Here is a 22500-nt window from a genome sequence, read left to right on the forward strand (position 1 = left end):
GTGGAGAGGAGCAGAGAGCCGTCACTGGGCCGCCGGGCCGTCCACCTTTATAGGACGCAACAGGGGAAGTTAAAGAGGGGTAAGAAACAGCAAAACGGGAAGCGTTGTGTGCGTTAGACATGAAGCCATAAAAGGGAAAAGAGGGGCTGCTCAGGTTTCAGTCGATGAAGGTGCGACTAATATCTATGAAAAAAAGTTGCTTCAATTGCGCAATCGGTTTCCAAGAAAGTGCAGTCAAACTTTGGAGAATAAGTTTTAGTGTTCAAATGAGGAAATTGCTCTATACTGTTGTGTATTTTATTGAATATAAACAGTGTTGGAACAAGTACCTTGAACTAACACCATGCTCAAAGTACTGCAATCAATCCCTTATAGAGGTTCTTATCAACTAAATGTACTTAAATTACTGAGGGTAAAGTTTTGATCAGTGTTTAGTAAGTGTTTTACTATCATGTATGGCATTTCTGTTAATATCACATTCACGTTTCAATATGTGTGTGTGTGTGTTCTCATACTAATGGCCTTGTGGGGACTCAAGCTCACTCACTCATTGCATTGCGGGGACATAATTAGCCCCATAAGTTTAATTTTACTTGAGAGTTAAAGGCCTCAAACACAAAGCGGGTCACAAACAACAGCACGGTGTTCTTCAGCTTTTTAGTTCATTTACACACACACACACACACACACACACACACACACACACACACACACACACACACACACACACACACACACACACACACACACGCACATAATGTGTTGATAACGATCACTTCCTGTTTACGTACACCTCAGCAGTCTGTGCTTATCTCCTGGTTTCTTCATCCACAATCATTAGTCATCTCATCTTTGACACATGAGAAATTAATAAATAAAAAATAAGCAGCCGTACACTTTTGGATGTTTTATGACGAGCTGATCTTTTGTCATTTTAACCTGTTAAAATGGACATTTGGTCTCTAAAGCTGCAGCTCGCCACCTGGACGGCGATGAGGCTCCTCTGCGTGTTCTCTCACGGTGAGTCGCCCAAAACCACGAGACAGTTCATTCATATTATTTGTAGTATTGTGTGCTACAAGATAATATTATATTATTATATTACTATATTATATTTTTTGGAGGACTGCTGAGGATGTGGGAGCTTTTAACTATAACAAAGTTAACAAAAATTAATCATATACAAATGTAGTGCAGTAAAAAGTACAATGAGATGTAGTAATATATATATATATATATATATATATATATATATATATATATATATATATATATATATATATATGTATAAAAATGCAATTTGCGTTTTAGTGGCAGAGCTCTGGTGTTTTCTCTGATCCATTCAAACTTTAAGAAGCGAGTCAATAATCACATTTTTAAATCCTAACCACCTGGTTGAGAACCAACAAATTGTAAAAAAAAATACAATTCATCAGAAATATTCCATCAAATTATCCTAGTTAAACTTTGTCAGTCCAGTCCGTTATGATCCGTTAGCTGAAACTATCTGTTAGCTCGTGATTTGGTGCTGCACGTTCAGCGTTAAGAGAGAGAAAAAACACTCATCTTTGTGCCCGTCGTGACTCGCCAAACTTTAACGTAGAGAAATGATTTAAAGTTTGAAACGTTGACAAAACTCTGCACTTTATTTGGCCAAATGGGCTTTTTGACAGCGAGCACAGTTTTCATGGATTCATTGTTCAAGTTTAGGAACATTTTCATCAGGCTGCCGCTCACCCAGCTGCTGGCTCACCATGACAACCAGTGACACACACAGTCACTCAGGTACACAATAGCTCCAGTGCAGTTTGACACACACACACACACACACACACACACACACACACACACACACACACACACCAACTGAAGTCTTGAAATTTTGAAATGTTGAAAAGAATGAAATTAAAAAGAAGCAGCAGTATATTGCGTAACTTCTTCCTTCAGAGAAGTAGGATATTTGTTTCACAGTTCGTCCACGCTGATGTTTTATTTTCAGATAAATAAAAAACAACTTCATCTACACAAATGTATTTTGAACAGCTCAGTTCTTTGGTGTCGTCAGATCGGGTCGATTCACACGACGTCTTGTTTTCTGTGTGTTTGCGTCTCAGAGGCGACGGTGAAGGAGTCGGACCTGAAGCGGTGTGAGGACGACCAGCGAGTGTGTGTGACGGACCTCAGAGACTGCGGCCCTGGAGAGCCTGCATCTCCACAGGGTGAGCGCACACACACACACACACACACACACACACACACACACACACACACACACACACACACACACACACTGGGTCAGAAGTAGAGATGAACTTTGAGTCTCCTCTGAGTCGGCTTCTTCTACTGCTACATGTTTAACAATCTACATATTAAACGATATGCTGCTGTTCTGCAGGTTGAACGTTCAGATGTCCGTTTTCCCGCAGAGCCCCTGAACATGTCGTGTTGCTACCGCATGTCACACGGATCCGTGACATGCGAGTGGACTCGCGAGTCAAACGGCCGCGCCGAGTCGGACGCCTCGCTCATCTTCAGCAGGTGAACGCCGCCAAAAGGGCGGCGGCTTATTTCTGAAATACATATTTTGTTCCTCTTTGTTTTTATTTGTCTTTTTTCTTTAACGGTTTTTATCTGTTGCACGGTTTCACATGTTTAAGTTCTACCATCAGTTTTTTTTCCTGCTCTTGTTGCATTGTGTCGCTCGGTGCGTCAGAGCACTTTGTTTTTAAAGTTGAGACATGACTAGTTATTCATTTTGTTATACACGAAGAGGAACCCTTTTGTTAAGGTGCATCGAGGAAAGTAAAGATTGAAGAAACTGATCTCTGATTTGATTTCCTTTCTTCTTCTTCTTCTTCTTTTCTTCTTCTTCTTTTTCTTGTTGTTGTTCTTCTTCTTCTTCTTCTTCTTCTTCTTCTTCTTCTTCTTCCTCAGTGACTATACAATCGACTCCTGTCAGGGAATCTTCAACCCGGCCGCCTTCCTCAACGTGACGGTCCGGATCTGGGACTACGCGGCGGGGAGGGAGATCCGGTCTCGACCTCTCCCCGTGTTCCTCTACGATGCCGGTGTGTCTGTCTGTCTGGACCGGATGCCGTTCAACCGCCGTCTCGTCGATCCATGTGAAGTTTTTTTTTTTCCAGCAGATCGCTGAGTCCTTGCCTCCTCTCCTTGTTTCCTTGTCTCCTCTTCTCAGTCAAACCCCCTCGGCCTGTATTGAGTCTACGTGGCTCCACCGAGGACTCGCTCGTCGCGTCCTGGAGACGCAGCGATGACGCCGTCTGTCGGCTCCGATACAGAGTCCACAGCGCTCACTCGTGGATCCAGGTTATTATCTTTAGTTACGAAAAATTAGTACTGCACTTAAAAGACAAAGTCGAGGTACTTGTACTTGAGTATTCACATGTTTTCATACTTTCTACTTCTCCATTACATCTTAGCGGTATATATTGTACTTTTTACTGTACTACATTGCATGCGTAATATTCTACTTTTTACTTAACTACATCTCAGAGGTACATATTGTACTTTTTTACTTAACTACTTCTCAGAGGTACATATTGTACTTTTTTACTTAACTACTTCTCAGAGGTACATATTGTAGACGGTATTTTTACAAAATGATACAATTTTGCCCACAATTGCATGTTTGTTTTATACAATTTCTTTGATTAACGATCTATGAGGCTTTAAACCTTCAAATAAAGTTCAACTCATGTGGCTCCACTTGTGCCCAGATGAGTCCCCACAATGCATCAGTGAGTGTGAGTCCCCACGACGCCATTACCGCCATTACTATAAGATTCACACACACACACACACACACACACACACACTGAAGAGTGCATGTCGAAGCTGCGCTTGTTTTCAGAAACTTGAAATCAGTTGGAGGTTTGGTCCCAGCAAAGATAGAAACTGAGGCTAAATGTAATGTAAATCCTGGACAATAAGACATTTTAAAGCATTGAGAACCAGGTGATGGAATAATATTTGACGCAGCTGCTACCGGAGACTTTTGGTTGGTGGAGACACACATTTCCACACTTCATTTGCTGCATGTTTTGTTGTGTTGTTGCCAGGCTCCAGACTCCGTCCCTGCTCACGGAGATCAGACCCTGAACTACACGATCAAAGACCTGCTGGTGTCCACGGTCTACAGCGCGGCTGTGGCCTGCACGGAGGAGGCCGGCATCTGCTGGAGCGACTGGAGCGAGGACGTCAGCGCGAGGACGCTGGACGTTGGTAACGGCTTATTCGGAGCGAGATTACTAATCATGGATCACTGTGGGAAGAAACCAATAAAGATACTTTGTGAAACTGTTTTTTCCTCATGTGCAGCGCCCTCTAGGCCTCCAGAGGTGTGTTACAGCGTGGAAAAAACGGACTCTGGGGGATCTTTTCGCCTTCATCTCATGTGGAAGGTACGATGGAAACACTCTTCATAGTGTATCAATAAAATAATTCACTATTTCAGGACGTAAAGAAAAGACCTTTTATACGTTCTGACGTCTTTATCCTCACGGACCAGTGACGTCACCGAGTTGCACATTTCATCTTTTGCAAAATAAAATGGCCTCTTTGTATTTTGTGCCTTGAAAAAAAGGTAAATCCTCCTCGTTGCTCAAAGCGATTCTCTTGGCAGCAGTGTGATGAAGACATTCGGGGTTTTCTTTTTTAGCTAGTCGTGCGCTTCGTCCCGTCTCTCTGCAGGAGCTCGCCCTGCGCGACGCCGGAGGTCGTGTCCTTGGATACCAGGTGAGCTACGAGCCGGCGAAGAAGAAGAAGCTGCAGCACGGATGCATTAAAAACGTGACGGAGGTGAGGACGCTCCTGGTGGTGGAGGAGGGGAACTGCAGCGTCACTGTTGCGGCCTACAACGCGGCCGGCTACGGACCCGCTGCACGTCTCAGCATTGAGCCACAAAGGTGGACCGGTGAGTGGTTCACGCTGTGGTTGTCACATAGAGGGCACTGGTCGTTATTCACAGGGTCACGTCCTCGTTTTGAGGTGAGTTCTGCAAAAAAGTCACAAAATATTTATCCATCAAATGTGCCGATCATCATCATCAACTTTTGAACTAACGCTATCAGGTTTAAGGGGTTTACTTGTGCAACATCCTGCGTGGTTTTGTATCAGAGAAGGAAGCCGGTGTCACAGTGTTCAGATAAAGCTTATTGCAACACGTCGAGCACTCTCTATCATCATGAAACGTTTGCTTGGTTCAAGTGTTTTTGACAGGGATAGGGATCTTAAACTGTGCAGAGCTGCAACGGGCTAAATACGGGATGGATGAAAAACACTGCCGTGGATAAGAGCTTATGTTGGAGGAGCTGTTGATCGTCACTAAGCATCCTGTTGTGTTTGCAGCCCTCCCGCCCGTCAGACACCTGTGGGTCTCCAGTTCCTTCCCGGCTACAAAGGGCCTTCGGGTCCAATGGCAGAACCCCAAAGTCCCGCCCTCCATCCCGCCCGTCAGTCATCTGGTTGTTCAGTGGCGCTCCGAGACTCGGCCGTCCAACAGCACCCGCTGGACCGCGGTGGACAACGTCACCACGTCCGCTGTCATACGAGGTGCAAACCTCCAATACCTGGAATATTCAACTCCTCGCTTATTTTCTGAAAGACTTGTTTTTGAGGAAAATATCCAGCATCCTGACGTGTTAAAGACTCCTCTGGTTGTATAGAAGTCTATGCTTCATGTGTTAGAGCTGCATTCTCTCTCCTGACCACCAGGGGGCGACTCCTCTGGTTGTATAGAAGTCTATGCTTCATGTGTTAGAGCTGCAGTCTCTCTCCTGACCACCAGGGGGCGACTCCTCTGGTTGTATAGAAGTCTATGCTTCATGTGTTAGAGCTGCAGTCTCTCTCCTGACCACCAGGGGGCGACTCCTCTGGTTGTATAGAAGTCTATGCTTCACTGTGTGTGTGTTTACAGAGGTTGACCCCGATGAGTCCTACCTCATCAGCGTGTTCCCCGTCTACAACCAGCAGTGTGGACCTCCTCGCTCGCTGCCAGCCAGTCTGCAGCAGGGAGGTAAAGAGGCTTGTTGTTGATGTTCATTTAGTAAATTATTATATTTACAGTCAAGTAGACCATAAAGCAGGGGCTGTAATAGGGGTGGGACGACACCTTGAATGACAGGTTGGCCCAATTGGGAGTTATCTGTTTTTGTCATTAGTTATTCATGAAAAGGTTTCATTCAGTGTTTAGAACTTGCAAAAAAAAAAAAAAATGGCGACGACCAAAATGCTGAACTCAAGGCTTCAGGACCCCAGTCCACAAGCCAACAGGCACCAACGGGTTTTTTCACATCTTTTCTCAGCTCTGATGGAGGTGGTCCAACTGAAGGTGGTGGGCGTGACCAAAACCACTGTGAAAGTGGTGTGGGTGTGGCAAAGGAAGGCTGGACCAATCAGGGTGCACGGGTACAGAGCCATGCTGAGGAAAGACTCGGAGAGTCACAGTAAGTTTTCTTCTTCATATCTGATGTTATGTCGCAGCACTTTGTAGTTTCTTTTGTGAGAAATCCCTCGACAGTTTATTGCTTAAAACATGTATTGTTTTAGAGAAAATAACGACCTCTTCGGCCGGTTTCAGAAAGTTTTCTGTGAGTCTGTTGGTTTGTGATTTTGAAGTGTTTCTGGGTCGGTTTTAACGATCATATCTGTAAATATGGAGCATGTTCTCTCCTCTCCAGCTCGCGCTCTTTGGCCCAACCAATGGCAGCTCACCTTCCTCCGCCTCAACCCCAACACCGAGTACTCTCTCCTCCTATTGGCCGACGACACTTCCAGAAGCATCGTCCCCGTGAGGACGGACTTTGGTGAGTTTAATGATAGTTTTTTGATAACATCTTGATCTGCAGGACTCCAAAGTAACAGCTGCTATGCCTGAAGCAGAGCATGCACTTTATGAAATGAATGCATGAGGAATATTTGTTGCATTCGAGCTGTTTGAATATGTTGCAGTCAGAAGATGAATCGGACGAAGCAAAGGAAGTTCTTTGACTGTGGAGAGAAAAGTTTGACTCACCTGATCTAGTTTGATCACAAAGTGAAACCTGATAATCTGATCTCAAACTGAACAGGACCAAACAAAAAAAGGAAGCTTGTGACGTCTTTAAACTTCAAGTTTTATATTGTTTATATATATATATATATATATATATATATATATATATATATATATATATATATATATATATATATATATATATATATATTGCACATTTTGATAAAATAGTTCTTGCTTTTATTCTTTTATGTCCCATTTTCATTACTCGGCTTAATAACTCAAAATATAAGGCGAGTAAAACTCTGCAACAGTGTTTTTCTGTGTTGTTCAGTTAGAAAAATAAACACACACACACACACACACACACACACACACGTTCCTCTGTGTGTGTTCAGACGAGGTACCGGCTGTGGCTGCAGCGACTCCTCCGCTGCTGCTGGCAGTCATCGTGCTCATCATCTTTATCCTGTCCAGGACTCTGTGAGTGTCTCTCTCACACACACACACACACACACACACACACACACACACATCTAATCTGGTAAAGTAAAATGCATCTATATTACCTTTTCTGTGCAGGTACAAGTCGTACTTCTTCCCGCACATCTCCAGCCCTCTGGGCAGTTCCGCAGGCCGGTGGCTGATGGATCCCAACCGCCGGGTGAGTGAGAGATTAACCTTCGACTTTTAATACATTTGCATATTTACAACTCTTAACTCGTGCTTTGTTATCTATTCAAACTTCTACAAACTGGCTTTTTAGTTTTTAAGGCTGCATCATTTAATAATTCAGATGCCAGAAATAGGAACAGTTTCTGTTCCAACAACACTTCATGTCCGTCGTTATGCTGCGTTCAGAGCAAAACGTTGTAAATATTCGTGCCGCATTGCTCGCGTCAGTTTACTCGCTCAACAACAATGCTGCGTTCACATCAAAAGTGTTGCGAATGTTACTGGCTTATCTCCGTAAAAACAGTTACCGTTTCCATCCACCATGACTGAGTTCATAATATTATTCGTGTAATCTACTTACGCGTCAAATTCGCAACGCTTTTGCTGTGAACGCAGCATCCGTCTTCCCTGAGTCCAGTCCGTTGTTGCCCTTCAACAGACGACTCCAGAGAGACTCGTCCTGGACCTGGAGGACTTCCAGGTGACGGGTGTTCTCGGAGAGAAGAGTCTTATCACGGTCTGTCCAAACTCCCACAAGGACCTTTACGAGGACCTCCACCAGGACATCTACCAGGGGTTCCACAAGGACCTCCACAAGGACCTCCACCAGGACGTCCCCCTGATGTCCTTCGTCAAACCGTCCGCCCTCTGTCTGGTCACAGAGTACGTTCTCGCCGCCCCAGTAAGCGTAGAGCAGCCACTGGTTTCTCCCCAGTCGCGTCGCGCTGACCACCGGGAGGAGGAAGTGTCCGAGGGGGGCCGGTTTCCTCCGGTAGAGGACGAGGAGGCGGCGCTCGAGGAAGAAACCGCCGCGGGATTGATTCTTTGCGACTTGGCGGCAAGCGGTCGCGGCGGTTACCGGATGACCTGCGAGGCCGAGTACGTGGCCAACGGATGCCCGACTGTCGTCTGATCCGCGAGACTGATCCCGCAGCAGCGAGTCTCTGAGACCAGACCGGTTCGCTGAGACCGAACGTTTTGCTCAGTGCCCGTCGCCTCGAGGCGAGGAAAGGAATCGAGGAGGCGTCAAAATAAAATTGGGAAAAATGAGAAAGAACACGGATGTGAATGTACGTACACTAGAACATGCTGCAGAATTAGTTTTATTGAGCAATTTTAATATTTCCAGTTCAGAGACGTTTATCATGCATCAGTTATCGGCGTGAACGTCGGCCATTTTGTTGTTTTGACCTCTCTGCAGTGAAATAATAATAATCGTCATCATCATTGTCCATCGCTGCAGATCAGTTCTGAACTTCTCTTGTGAACGTGTTTAATAAATGTTTAACTTCACATTGGTGTGATTCTGGTTCAGTTTAACTTCTGAGCCCCAGAGCCCCAACAAACTGTAAAGAAGAGGGCTATCCATTGTTGCCATGTTTTGGTCTAATTTGCAGATTAAATCTTTCACCATTTGTCTGGTATTACAACCACGTTCTCCATTTCTGCCTCAACGTTTTATTGGATGAATCGTCCAGCGAGTACGTTCTCAGCTGAGGTCCGGAGGCACGAGTACGAGCCGTGCTGTAAATAATGTGTCGTGAACAATCGGAGGGATCCACTCGACTCTTTATGAAGACCCATCTGAGCGTCTGGAGGTCAGAGGTTGGAGTTCGTGGCGATCCAGTGTCTGATCAGCTGGTGGGCGATGGTCTGTCTGGGAGGGACGCTGAAGGCCGGCCGGGTTCCTCTGAAGGAGTCGATGACCTTCAGCAAGAAGAAACGTTAACAACCAGCATTCATGAACACTTGTTCTCACCAACACAACCGCAATGTTTTGCTTTCTCTTCTGCTCGGAAAACTAGACAAAATGTTGAAAAGCAAAACTAATTTCTCTAAATTATCTTGAATATTTATTTTCAATTGACACACATTTTGCTCTGCTACATTTTTTTCGATATTTTTATGATTTTGTACAACTTGTACAGTGTAATTATGTTGACACATTTTACAACATTTTACGACTTTTATAACTTTTTACGCATTTTACAACTTTTAACAACTTTTTACGACTTTTTTTTACTTTTATGACTTCTTATGACTTTACTGCTTTTTTTTACTTACAACTTTTTACGACTTTTATAACTCGTTTATGACTTTCACAACTTTTATAACTTGTTTATGACTTTCACAACTTGTATAACTTTTTTACGACTTTTACAACTTTTTACAACTTCTACAACGTTTACAACTCTTACGTTTTTTTTTAATGTCTTTTATAACTTTTATGATTTTGCAGCTTTTACAACTCTTACGTTTTTTACAACTTTTACAACTTTTAATGACTTTTACAACTTTGACAACTTTTAACGAATTTTAAAAACAACAAACAAACTTTTACAAACAAATGTAAAATGTATCGTACAAATTATTTTATTGATTACAGCTGAACCGACATCCTGCGATGACGACCACGAGGTGGTTTCAAGGCGCTGTGAAGGTCGTCGGTGTTATCGCTGTTGTTATTTTTATTATAGTTATTGGTTTTGTATTGTCTGTACCTGTTGCCGCGGGAACCAGCGCGCCTCCTCGATCTCGTTGTCGTCCACTTTGATGGCGGTCGACATGGCGACGGCGAGGCAGCCGATCATGAGGTTGGACGGCATCGGCCACGGCTGACAGGAAACGTACCGCACCGGGCCGACCGTCACGCCGCTCTCCTCCTGCACCTCCCTCCTCACCGCCGCCTCCACCGTCTCTCCTGCAGGAGGGGGGGGGGGGGGGGGTGAGTGTGTGTGTGTGTGTGTGTGTGTGTGTGTCTATGTGTGTGTGAGTGTGTTAGTTACCGGGCTCGATGAATCCAGCCAGGCAGGAGAACATGCCGACTGGAAAGACCTTCTTCCTTCCCAGTAAACACTGGTTTCCATCAGGGTGGATCACCAGCATGATGACCACTGGGTCTGAACACACACACACACACACTCACACACACACACACACACACACACACACACACACACACACACACACACACACACGTCTTAAAGCTGCATTCTCTCTCCTGACCACCAGGGGGCGACTCCTCTGGTTGTATAGAAGTCTATGCTTCATGTGTTAAAGCTGCATTCTCTCTCCTGACCACCAGGGGGCGACTCCTCTGGTTGTATAGAAGTCTACGCTTCATGTGTTAAAGCTGCATTCTCTCTCCTGACCACCAGGGGGCGACTCCTCTGGTGGTATAGAAGTCTATGCTTCATGTGTTAAAGCTGCATTCTCTCTCCTGACCACCAGGGGGCGACTCCTCTGGTTGTATAGAAGTCTATGCTTCATGTTTTAAAGCTGCATTCTCTCTCCTGACCACCAGGGGGCGACTCCTCTGGTTGTATAGAAGTCTATGTAAATGACTGTACTTCTCTCTTGACGTATTCCCTCAGTGCAGCGTACCGACTCGTGGGTAGCAGGTGTTGTGAACTCCCTTCAGGCTCCTGCAGCCGGCGTCCAGGCAGCTCCTCTTGTAGCCGCCCTCCTCCGGCGCCGTGCCGCCGCCGCACGTGGGGCAGAAGCCGTAGCGGCTGTGCCACGCCAGCACCGCGCGGGCCGGAGCCACGACTCCTGCGGCACCGAGAGAGACGACGGAAACGAAGATTTAAAGACTCGAAGGCCGTATGACAAAAAACAATCGGACGAAGACCGGCGGCCCCCCGCGGCCGTCCTCACCGGCCTCTTCCTCGCTGAAGCGCAGCAGGTCTCGGTTGGGCGTCTTCGGGAAGCGGCAGTTCTTTTCCCGGCAGCGCTTCAGGAGTTCGGCGGCGTCCTCGTCCGTGTCGACGGCAAACCAGGCGGGAGGCTCCCAGGCGCCTTCCGCCGCGTGAGCAGAGGAAGAGGAGGAGGAGGAGGAAGAGGAGGGTTTGTTCCTCTTCTCCACGCCGAGGAAGACGAGCACAGTGGAGGGCTTCTGGAGAAGGTCTTTGACGGCCTCGTACCTGAACCGACACAGCTTGGTCTCCACCTGAGAAGAGTCGCAAAGACGACTGTTAGAAAACTACTAAACTAACTAATGTACATCCGTCCAAATGTGCATTGATCTACACATTGACTCCTGCGGGACTCACAAAAAACATGTGGGCGGAACAGGAAAGCTTCAGGAGTTAGTAAAGAAAAAATAGACTCTGTTAACACTGATGGTTTTCAGTTCCGCCTGCGGGTTTTGGGGCTCCGTCGGTTTTCTTCTGTCTGTAACTTAAATGTTCTTTCCAACACCTCCAACACCTGAGAGACCTTTTAACTTATTAGTGTGATTTCCAAACGTGTTGATTGCTTCAAATCAAAGCCATCGGCGTCGGCGTCGGGCGTCGGCCCTCGTACCTCGGCGCCGCCGTCCCCCGAGGGCCCGCTGACCATGGGGCTGAGGTTGGAGAACAGCAGGTAGACGGAGTCCGGGTGGCTCCGCTTGACCTCCAGCCAGACCCGGTCGGTCCTCCTGGCGCTCTGCCGGTCCAGCGTCTCTCTGCCGAAGTAGCTCTCCGACGGGTCGAGGTCGAAGCCCGGCGGGCCGCCGCCGCCGCCCGTCCGGCCCAGCAGGGCGGCGACGTGCCGGTGGCCCCAGAACACGGCGATGTCGTAGGCGGTCTGCGACGAGTTGTTGACGGAGAACTTGTCACAGCTCCAAAGAAACGAGAGCAGAAGAGGAGAGATTTTAGGAGCGGCCGATACGAGGGGGTCACGTGAAATAGTAAAAAAACAGAGTAAAAAATACTAAAAAACCCACGTAAAAACTAGTAATTGTAAAAAAAAAAAAAAAAATTGTAACAAAAATGGTAAAGGTAAAAAAAACATAGTAAACAAATTGTAAAAATTAATAAATAATAATAAAAACTAGTAAAAAAAAAACCTAGTAAAAAATATAGTAAAAAAAGTTTAAAAAAATTAAAATGACCTAGGGAAAAATACTAAAAAAACATCGTAAAAATTTGTAATTTCTTTTTTTTTTTTTTAAATAGTAAAAAAACCCAAACCCCAAAAACTAGGGCTGGGCAAAGTTGATTTTTTTACTGATTAATTGCATAATTTTTTGGGGGCAAATTCAATAATGTAGTAAAAACTAGTGTTTTGCGCACTTTTGTTTTAAAGTAATGTCTTCAGAACAATATAACAGCACTCTGGAGCAACAGCAAGTTAACAACAGGAAATAAATCTGGTTACACATACACACACTCTGACATGTGACCCTCAGACCTCTGCTGCCCTCTAGTGGCCAGAACCCTTCGCTGCAGCGTTAAAGCTCTGAACCTGTGAAAGGTATTGTGGGTAGTAATTGTACCCGTGCGACAGCAGCGCCTCCACCACGGCGTAGTGTCCGTTGCGCGCGGCGAGCATCAGCGCCGTCCAGCCGCTGGAGCCGGCCCGGTTCAGCAGCGCCGGCCCGAGGGCCAGCAGAGAGGACAGCTGGCCCAGGGCCCCGCGGGCCGCCGCGTCCAGGAACCGCTCCACCGCCTCCTCCTGCGCACCCATCTGCAGGCTCGTCATGCTGGAAGCAGGTATTAATGTATATGAATATGTGTATGCACATGTACTTATTCACAAATACATGTATTAATGTACATGTACATGTTAATATACATGGTAATATACATGTACAACAATCTGAGGGGAAACTATACATCCTTCAGGATGAATGGTTTTGATGATAGACGTTTTACAAATGTTTCAGATGTAAAAATGTCTGTTATTGATGATAATGAAAGTTTCTCACACACACACACACACACACACACACACACATACTGTAATTTGCAATTTCAGTGTTTCATTTTGTTAGTTATTAATTTTATATATATATATATATATATATATATATATATATATATATATATATATATATATATATATATATATATATATATATATTTTAGGGTCGCTTTCTCTCTTATTGGCGCAAACAGCTGTCAATCAGTCCCGGGTTCCGCCCACTAAAAGCACCGGTTACAAAACGCAGTGTCCAGCTTGAAGCTCACGTGCGTCTCGGATGTGATTTTGAACGCCTGAGGTGCGTTCAGGGCCAACACGTGACCAGTGCACAGCCCGTTAACGCGGCGCGTCATGACTGTTATGAACCTTCACGAGTCCGTCACAGCTGGAACTTTTAAACACGGCAACAACGAGTCCGTCTACTTCCTGGATATGACGTCACTTTTGGGTCGCGACCGCGTCTCGAAAGCAACATGAAAGTTGAGATAATCGTGGCAATGAGATGTAACGTCTCACCTCTTCGGCTGTGTTCCTGTGTGACTTCCTGTGTTGAGTCAGAGCCGACGTGCTGCGTTCAAGGGGCTGCAGCGATGCAGGTTACAACCGTGTTGCCTTCAGGGTCCCCTGAAACTGTCGTATTTCTGAGCGTTACAGCAATAATATGATGTTTTGTTGGTTTGTTGGTTTTTGTTTGTTAATGAAGGTGTCACATACATATTTACTGTTGTTTTTTGTTTTTTTCTGACTTGTTTTGCATTTATTTTTAATTTTTAAAAGAATCCTCAGCCTCTTTCTTTGCTTCACGTTTAATATCTGTGTGTGTGTGTGTGTGTGTGTGTGTGTGTGTGTGTGTGTGTGTGTGTGTGTGTGTGTGTGTGTGTGTGTATCAAGAATCACACATTTGGTTAAAAGGAATATTTAAGCAAACAGTCAAATTACTTCCATACATCGAAAATGTCAAAACTAAAATTTCAGACGTTTCTTGTTTAACCCAGCAGAAGGATTTATTAAATATTCATTTACTTTTCATAGCATTCTATTTTTCTGTTTGTGTGTGTGTTTATTATTAACTTATTGATTGCTTCTATCTTAAAAGTTGTTGTATAGTGTATTTTATAATATTTTATTAAGTATCTCTGTTTTCTTTTCTTTTTTAAATCAGACATTTTTTGATGAAAATGTAAAATAATAAAAGTAATAATTGGAAGATGCAGAAGGCTTCCATCAGACATTAAAATAACATGACGGATAAACATGATACATAATGTGATATATGTTTAAAAGCATGAAGGAATTTTCCTTAGAGAAATAAACTGCTTTTATTAATGGGAAGAATGTACGATGACATGTTTAGGCACAACTTATTTAAATATTCTGTGTTAAATGTTGTCTAGGTTCATGTTTACTGCAGAAACTTTATACTGTCAACTATCTCAGTTCATTCCCAAAGACCGGGTCAGGACCCACATGTGGGTCGCAGGATATTTAAATATGGCGTCAAAAACATTTACTGAATTTCTTTCACTGTCTTTTATCCAACAGTTATATCTGCAGTACACCTTTGAGCCAAATGAAGGAACCTGAATGTTTTTATTGTTCTGTTCATTCTAGTCTTTATTAATTAACTTGCCTTGCCTTACAGGGAAATCGGGATGAGGCCGTTTTTTTTTTTCAAAATAAAAGCCTCACAGAGTAACTCCATCCCATCAGGAAACTTGTTAGCATGTATCATTTATTGACTACAAAAACGCTGCCATTGCGATAGCATGAAGGCGTCAACACGCCGGTCGACCGTCCAAAACAACATCCTGAACAGCCGGAGGTTGGGCTCTTTAATTCATGGTTCTCCATCATGAACATCTAACATTGAATTGTCTCTAACTTGTCTAAGAGAAGGAGAATCGCGTCCTCATCTTTTCTCACTGGACTGGAACGTGCAAGGCCAGTCTGCTTCCCTCTAGTTTTTAAATGTTTTATTTAAGCAAACTACTCATTTCTGTCAAACTACCAATAGATTTGAGGGTTTATTCCACTTGAATACTTTCTGTCTCTTCATCATGGCTAGTTCACCTGTTCAAGATGTATAAGGTGATGTGGACATGATCTGTAATGCTATTTGGCTCATGATGGTTTGTCATTTTTGAAGAGCTCGGGAAACACTGAACCGCCTTACACCTGACACCTGACGGGACAAGGCTCGGCATCAGGAACAGGTCGACAGCGCTCCACCGAAGCTGTAGCATCTCGATTATCGACGCCGTGATAAGTCCCGGTGATGGACGTCGATGAAGTCTTCCCGTTTCTGTATCGGCGAGTCAGGCGTGCAGTGAACGGGATATCGGCCTTGTACTTCTGCATCACCGTTCGGACTTTGCAGTAATGGTTTGGTGGGACTGTGACCTGCAAAGGAAAAGAGTGGGAGGACTCCTCTGTCGTAGTTCTTCCTCCTGAGAATGTCATTGTCACGTCACTGCTGACCTTAACATCTCCAGACGCGATAAGGGGGATTCCTCCTGTGAAGGTAGTGCTGACTCCAATCCTGATGGAACCGCTGATGTCCCACCTGCTCTCTCTCTGAGATCTCGTTGAGACAGTAGGAGTTTTCACAACTGGACTGCACTCATTGTTGATGACGGTAGTGGTGAACATGGAGTCTGGAGGATACTTAAAGACAGTTGTAGCAGTGTTGTATTTGATGTTGGAGATGTCCTCGCTGATTACATCTTTTCTGAAGGTCAGGACCTTGTCAAAGGAACCAAATACTACATCGATAAACCAATCAGTGTCGTCAACTGCCGTCCCAATAGTGAGTGCTTTCTTTCCAACATAATTGTTCTCATCAGAACAAGTTTTGACTGAATGTTGGGGTATTGACCCATGGGAGCCGTCCTTCCACTCCAGTAACTCAAAGTCGTCTTTGTTCACCAAGATCTCAAACTCAGAGGCAGCCTTGTAGTAGGTAAAGTCGTAGTAGTGGCAGTAACCGTCACTGCGGTTGTAGTAACCAGCTTCACACTTGTACTTGCAGATGTAGTTGACACGATCCATTGTAATCGAAACAGCTCCATCGGGGAGAGAGCCATTCCATCTGACCCATTTCAGGTTTTCGCTGCCATCAACCAAGGTGGACTCTTCAGTCTGTCTCTTTGGTCTCGACATACCAGAAGACAGACGTAATCGATGAGTTACCATCGTTGTGTTGGAGGTGATGAAAGGCTTCCTGTCTCTTGGCGCCAGTTCCTGTATGGAGACTGGGAAAAAGAAAGGGAACAGGACACAATGTGTTAGTGTCATGAGTCAACTGTGTACTCATTTTACTATTTAAAAGTGGATTACAATAATGTATTACCGTTGGAGAGTTCATTGTCTTTTGTTATCATTTGACGCATTATTACTGTAAGAGCCATTGTGTGTTTTGGTCGTGTTGGACCTCTCACCACTGGGGGTGCAAGGCCGACTGCTACTGCTATCGGCCCTATATAACGAGGAGAGGTCTTGGGGCCAGGTGCAGCTTGTGTTGGTACGACTCTGCCTGTCTGGGCCTCTGATTTATGTTTCATTAAATGCCTCTTTAACTGAATACTTATTTTTCATTGCAAGAAAAAAACGTTTAGAGGACGTAAATGTACTTTTCTTATAGCACATAATAATAATAATACATTTTATTTGCATAGCAGTTTAAAAAGGTTCTCAAAGGCATTTTACATGATGAAAACAGAACCAACTAGAAAAAGCATTTCCTGCAGAAAATGCGTTGGAATGCAAAAAGCTGAAAGATTTGAAAAAAATAGCTGAATATAGCTGAACATAGTGGAATATAGCTTAAAAAAAGCTGAATATAGCTTAATATATTTGAAAATGAAAGAATAGCTGAATATATATATTCTGATTTATATTTGATTAAACGCCTCTTTAACTTTTATTGCAAGAAAAAAACATTCAAAGGAGGTAAATGTACTTTTTTTTATAATAATAATAATACATTTTATTTGCTTAGCAGTTTAAAATGGTTGTCAAAGGCACTTTATACGATTAAAAACAGAACCAATGAAAGCAAATAGAATACAAATAAGAGATATGACACAACAGTAAGAAAGCAAACCAAAACATACATAAGTAGCTTCTCAGGTAAAAGCAGAGGTAAATAGATGACTTTAATGGGTTTTTCTTTCAGGCTGTACAGCCCTCACAGCCTGGACCACTAAGGTAGGACCACCTGGAAGCCCAAGAGGCCGAATGCCCGAGACAGCCATGGAGACATGTCAACAAACAACATCATGATGTATAAGCAGCTCTTTGTTTTTACCTTCTCTAGTGTCGTTGCTCTTCTGCACGATGTCCTGCAGACTGGCCGAGGACAGAGCCAGGAGCGCTGGCAGCAACAACACTGACAGCTGCATCTGAACGCAGCACAAAGTGGACAGATATGTATGTCACCAGACCTGTTGCTCATGAGAACAAGTTTCAAATAATATGCGCCCGCATCAGTTGGGGTGAGGCCGGAGACGTTACCCGCATCAAGGAAAGCAAAAAATAAATGGTGAAACCAGACAAAACAAACACATCACAAGCTCACCTGTTGTCCGCTTCCTGAATCCTTTGCGTTACTTTTAACAATGTTGTTCACAGCAGCAGGAACAGTCTGACGTTTGTCTTTTAAACCAGATGTAACTCATAGAAACGTAGTTTCTCATCACGTCGTCTCCCTCCTGGCTTCTGTACTCAAGCTGCTTTATCGCTGAATCATAAAGCAAATAGTTTCACCATTCAGCACTGATCTGGACCAATTTAATCATTTACGCCAAGTTGACCTTCAACTTTTCTAAGGTCAGGCTTTAGGAGAGATACAGCTCTGTTCTTTTATTGTACCAACAACAATTTTTACAGTAGTTTTTCTGAGGTTTTTTATATTCAAAACTGTGTAAAATTACAAACAATATCTGTAAATTAACAACCCAACTGTTAAAGTAAGTATTATGCTAACAAATTACATTTTTTTTATAGAAAATTACTGTATTATTAATAGTTTTGTTTTACTCTAGAAATTCATGTAGGTCCTTTATTGAAGGTGTTTAATTATAATAATACAGGACAAATCTGTAAAAAGAAATAAAAAAAAAAAACAGTGTTTCACTGTAAAAACCTTTAATGGAAATATTTGTTAATTTATGGTTTTCGTCCTTTATTTGAATTCAGATTTTTGTATCTTCATTTTAAGGTTTTTGTTTGGCAGCTGCCACTCATTTGATCTTTTTTTTTAACGTTTTATGTAAAATAACTTTCACTTTGTCAAATTCTGGTGAAAGATTGTGAGAACGTTTCCCCAAAAACAAAATCTGACAAAAAGAGAGGAATAGAAGAAGCATGAACTTCCAGACGGTTTCGCTTCACATCCTGTTGATTTGAACTTCTACTCCAATACGTAACGGTCAAAGTCAAAGAGTGCATATTTGTTTTGATTCAGCGGCGAGCCGGTTACATAAACCTGGACTCCCGGCACTGGTTTTTAAATCTCATGGTGAGTGCTTCTCAATTACAACCACTCACCTCATAAAATGCATAATTTCCCCACTGCTTGAAATGAAAATATTCTCATATTGAAGAACATAGAAGATACAGACGCTCCTCTTTCACACGATCAAACTATTACGGTTTGAATTTTCCACATTTCTTCTCTAAATGTCTTTTTCTAAACATTGATGTGTTGATTAAATTAGATGAGGACGGAGCATGCAGACTGTGGAGGGACTACTATGAAAATATGAGTTCAAAAGACGAATTCACTTCAATATCCCCAAAATAAATGTAAATTATCCCTCTTAAAGGGTCAGTTTACTAAAATCACCTCTGTGTTTATATTATGGAGTTTACAACTGTCCTGTCAAAATAAAAGCCTTCCCACCAACGTTAACTTTTGCTTCTTTTTTACAGTGTATTTAAGCATTCAGCATGTAAACCACAGGTCTGTGATCTCCTCATACTGCAGCTGATTGTATGCAATATGACATTCAACACACAGTCATGTAAAGATGTGGAAAGCATTCATGAATAATAATAACATATACCTCCTCAAGGTTTCTCCCTCATTGGCACCGTTAACGTTTCTCATCTAACTCTCAGAAAATTAGCGAAAACATTTCCCAGAAACTAAACTGATAAAAAGAGCTGTGTTCACTTCCTCTTGATTTGAACTTCTACCCAAATATTTAATGATCAAAGTCAAAACCAGATAAAGTGAGACGAGGACATTTGGAGCAGACTTCTACACAACAACTATGAAAATAATTTAATGTAAACTGCAGTTTAATCTTTCATAAAACATCATTACCTACCCACCTGAAATGTGATTGAATGTGACTAAAGTAACTAAATGTGATAAATGTAGTAAAGTAAAACGTACAAAGTACCAAGTAAAGTAATTCATACTGTGTAGTAATTGTACTTTCTTATCTTCCATCCATTACCCCGCATCATTATCTGGGGGAAACTGCTCGGAGATCAGTTATTTGGAACCTTTTTGGGGTTTCAGAGAAACTTCAAATACACAGAAATAATTCCACGAAGTTGACTGGAAACAGATGTGGTTTTGTTCATATTTTAATACAATAATGTACAAAATAAAGTTGGCTGCATCATAAACACCAGCAAAGCAAGATGAATAAACAATAAAAATAAGTAGTATCTCAAAATAATCACATATTATCTAAAAATTCAAAGCGACATGAAGTCCAACCAACTGCTCCATTGGACTCCATGTTAAATCTGACCACAGGTTTCTCCCTTAAAGCCAACGGGACCACTTCCTGATCCGTCCTGAAGTTCTCATTTCTAAACCCCAGAAACATTTAAAGGCAACTAAACGTTCACACAAGTCTTGTCTCTCTCATGATTCACATATTTTTTAGCGTTCTGAGTCATAGTTTTTGATTAAATACAGGAAGTTTGACAGGTTTGTTTCTTTAAATCCATCTTGCCTCTTCCCCCGTTATGACCCCGCTCGTTTGGGTTTCTCCACCTTGGGAATGCGCCGAACAGCATCCCGTCATGCGCAAATTTATGTTGGCCCTTTTTGTATAGTTGTTTAAAGGTTCTCAAAGGCACTTTACATGATAAAAACAGAACCAATGAAAGCAAACACAATACAAACAAGAGATGTGACACAACAGTAAGAAACAAAAGCAAAACATTAAAAATAAACGTGACGCCTGGTGGTCAAATCTGTCATCAGGACATTTATTGGTTGCAAGGAAGAAGCAGAAGCAGAGACAGAAGTACAACGTGACAGACAAATTGCATATCCAAGTCTACTAATGAGCGAAGCGCTACCTTTACCGAGGCCACCATGACGTCTTTAGATCGGCCTCGACACGGTCGTATGTTAACAAAGGAATTGCACGTTCTTTCGGACCGAGACCTACAGATTCTCTTGTCTCGCGGCTATCAGGAGACGTGCCACGTTTGTGTGTGATATAAAACAGACGCAGTTAGATGAGAAGCATCAATATGACAGGGAAACAGTAAATGATTAAGCGTGAATACGTTTTTCTTCCAACAGAGCTTCTCTCGGGAAAAAGAGCACAATTCAAATTGGAGACGTGTTCATTTGTACTCTTCAGAGTGTAGACCACGTCGCACGGGAGATCCTTCTGCTCTGACTTCTCCTTCATGTCTGTGACTGTAAACACCTCGTACGGAGGAATCAGAACCTCTGCTTCGGACTCATATGCGGAGTAAGTCGAGATATCTGCTCCCATGCACGTCTCGATCTCAAAACACGACTTGTCTCCAAATGCATTGAGGTGGTGGTCCTCGAGGGTTAACATCGAGCTCGAGGTAAAAGAGCCCAAGCGAACCCTCGTGTTGACGACATCTTGGCGGAATGGCTCCTTTGTCCTACGGTAGACTTTGAGACATCTGCCCTCAAGTTTATTGAGTTTTTGAACGGCTCTCGTCAGGTAAAAGTGCAGCGCGTGAAACCTGAAACTGGTTTTGTACTGAAATCTCTCTGTTCGAACAGCTCTATTAAGAGGCTGATAAATGCTTTTACTGTCTAAGGTGTAAGCATAGAGAGCTATGACCTGCTCTCTTTCCAAAGTTGGGTTCATTCTGCGTTCATCATACGAGCCTAGAGAGTTGTCCCAGATCTTTTTGAAATCGGGGTCGGCGTTCTTCTCGTTCTTCAAGTACATTGTCACCTTTTCTGCCATTTGTTCGTCACAGCCGTCGTACATGTCGTCAACAGAGTTCGGAGCCATGTCCAGTGGAAGAAGAGAGGAAGAGCTCACTGCAGCCGTTCTGGGGTCCTTAAAAGAAGAAAAGTGGAAATCAGAACAACAAGTAGACTTATTACCAAAACGCTACAGGGAATCGAACCGGCGTGTCCTCTACCATTGCAGCTCCTGTAGACGCTCCGTAAGCGAGCAGCGCCGCCGCCCAGAGGACCTTCATTGCCATCCTGCAGCCAACAGCAACCCGGAGACACGGCGTTGTCGGATGAAACGATCTCACCTTAATGGAGGCAACAGGGGAAGTTAAAGCTGCATGAATACGCTGCAGCACATTTCTGTTTAGTGTACATGTGGTCATAGCAGAAGGTTTCCTGCAGTATACAGAACACAGGTGTAAATATGGTCATGGCAGATTGTTTCCTGCTGCTTCTACCGCTCCTAAAGAAGGATAGTCTAGACCTAAACATTGAAAAGCCAATATCAAACCTCCCATTTTTAAGTAAAATAACGGAAAAAATGTTATTTCAACAGCTGGGCAACCTTTTTTTGGCAGGAAAATAACAGTTTTGATGTCTTCCAGTCCGGCTTTCGTCAGCACCACAGAACTGAAACTACTCTTGTTGAGGTTTTTAACGACATCCACTTAAACACCGACAGCGGCAGAACTTCAGTCTCAGTGCTACTGGATCTCAGTGCTGCATTCGACCCGGTGGATCATCACATGCTACTGGACAGACTGCAAGTCTGGGGAGGACGCTCTTTTATTTGCTTAGCAGTTTAAAAAGGTTCTCGAAGGCACTTTTTATGATAAAAACAGAACCAATGAAAGCAAATACAATACACACAAGAGATATGACACAAAGTAAGAAAGCAAACATAAGTAGCTTCTCAGGTAAA

The 22500-nt window shown here is 43.3% G+C and overlaps 4 protein-coding genes across 4 annotated transcripts; 1 reads left to right on the plus strand and 3 right to left on the minus strand.

Moving 5' to 3' along the window:
* The first annotated feature begins 947 nt into the window (after positions 1–947).
* LOC137799421 (interleukin-6 receptor subunit beta) lies at positions 948–8600 on the plus strand. Its single transcript, XM_068596209.1, has 15 exons — positions 948–1020; positions 2115–2219; positions 2427–2538; positions 2935–3068; positions 3197–3327; positions 4080–4242; positions 4339–4421; positions 4711–4933; positions 5368–5571; positions 5936–6034; positions 6324–6464; positions 6699–6824; positions 7411–7495; positions 7595–7676; positions 8127–8600. The coding sequence occupies exons 1-15, from the start codon at positions 948–950 to the stop codon at positions 8598–8600; spliced, it is 2235 nt and encodes a 744-aa protein (XP_068452310.1).
* A 202-nt stretch (positions 8601–8802) lies between these two features.
* On the minus strand, positions 8803–13987 carry nudt12 (nudix (nucleoside diphosphate linked moiety X)-type motif 12). Its single transcript, XM_068596258.1, has 8 exons — positions 13892–13987; positions 12948–13154; positions 11993–12290; positions 11345–11636; positions 11072–11239; positions 10474–10587; positions 10189–10388; positions 8803–9394 (listed from the first exon to the last, which is right to left on the minus strand). The coding sequence occupies exons 2-8, from the start codon at positions 13151–13153 to the stop codon at positions 9287–9289; spliced, it is 1386 nt and encodes a 461-aa protein (XP_068452359.1). The 5' UTR covers position 13154; positions 13892–13987; the 3' UTR covers positions 8803–9286.
* Positions 13988–15544: 1557 nt separating this feature from the next.
* Positions 15545–17893, minus strand: LOC137799422 (natterin-1-like). The gene is made up of 3 exons (XM_068596210.1): positions 17888–17893; positions 17700–17775; positions 15545–16635 (listed from the first exon to the last, which is right to left on the minus strand). The coding sequence occupies exons 1-3, from the start codon at positions 17891–17893 to the stop codon at positions 15545–15547; spliced, it is 1173 nt and encodes a 390-aa protein (XP_068452311.1).
* Positions 17894–20360: 2467 nt separating this feature from the next.
* On the minus strand, positions 20361–21829 carry LOC137799423 (ecto-ADP-ribosyltransferase 5-like). The gene is made up of 3 exons (XM_068596211.1): positions 21764–21829; positions 20929–21678; positions 20361–20390 (listed from the first exon to the last, which is right to left on the minus strand). The coding sequence occupies exons 1-3, from the start codon at positions 21827–21829 to the stop codon at positions 20361–20363; spliced, it is 846 nt and encodes a 281-aa protein (XP_068452312.1).
* Positions 21830–22500: the final 671 nt, after the last annotated feature.

The sequence above is a fragment of the Clinocottus analis genome, unplaced genomic scaffold (genome assembly GCF_023055335.1).
Source record: "Clinocottus analis isolate CAN_PGR_092001 unplaced genomic scaffold, fCliAna1.0.p SCAF_35, whole genome shotgun sequence".
NCBI classification, from domain to species: domain Eukaryota; kingdom Metazoa; phylum Chordata; class Actinopteri; order Perciformes; family Cottidae; genus Clinocottus; species Clinocottus analis.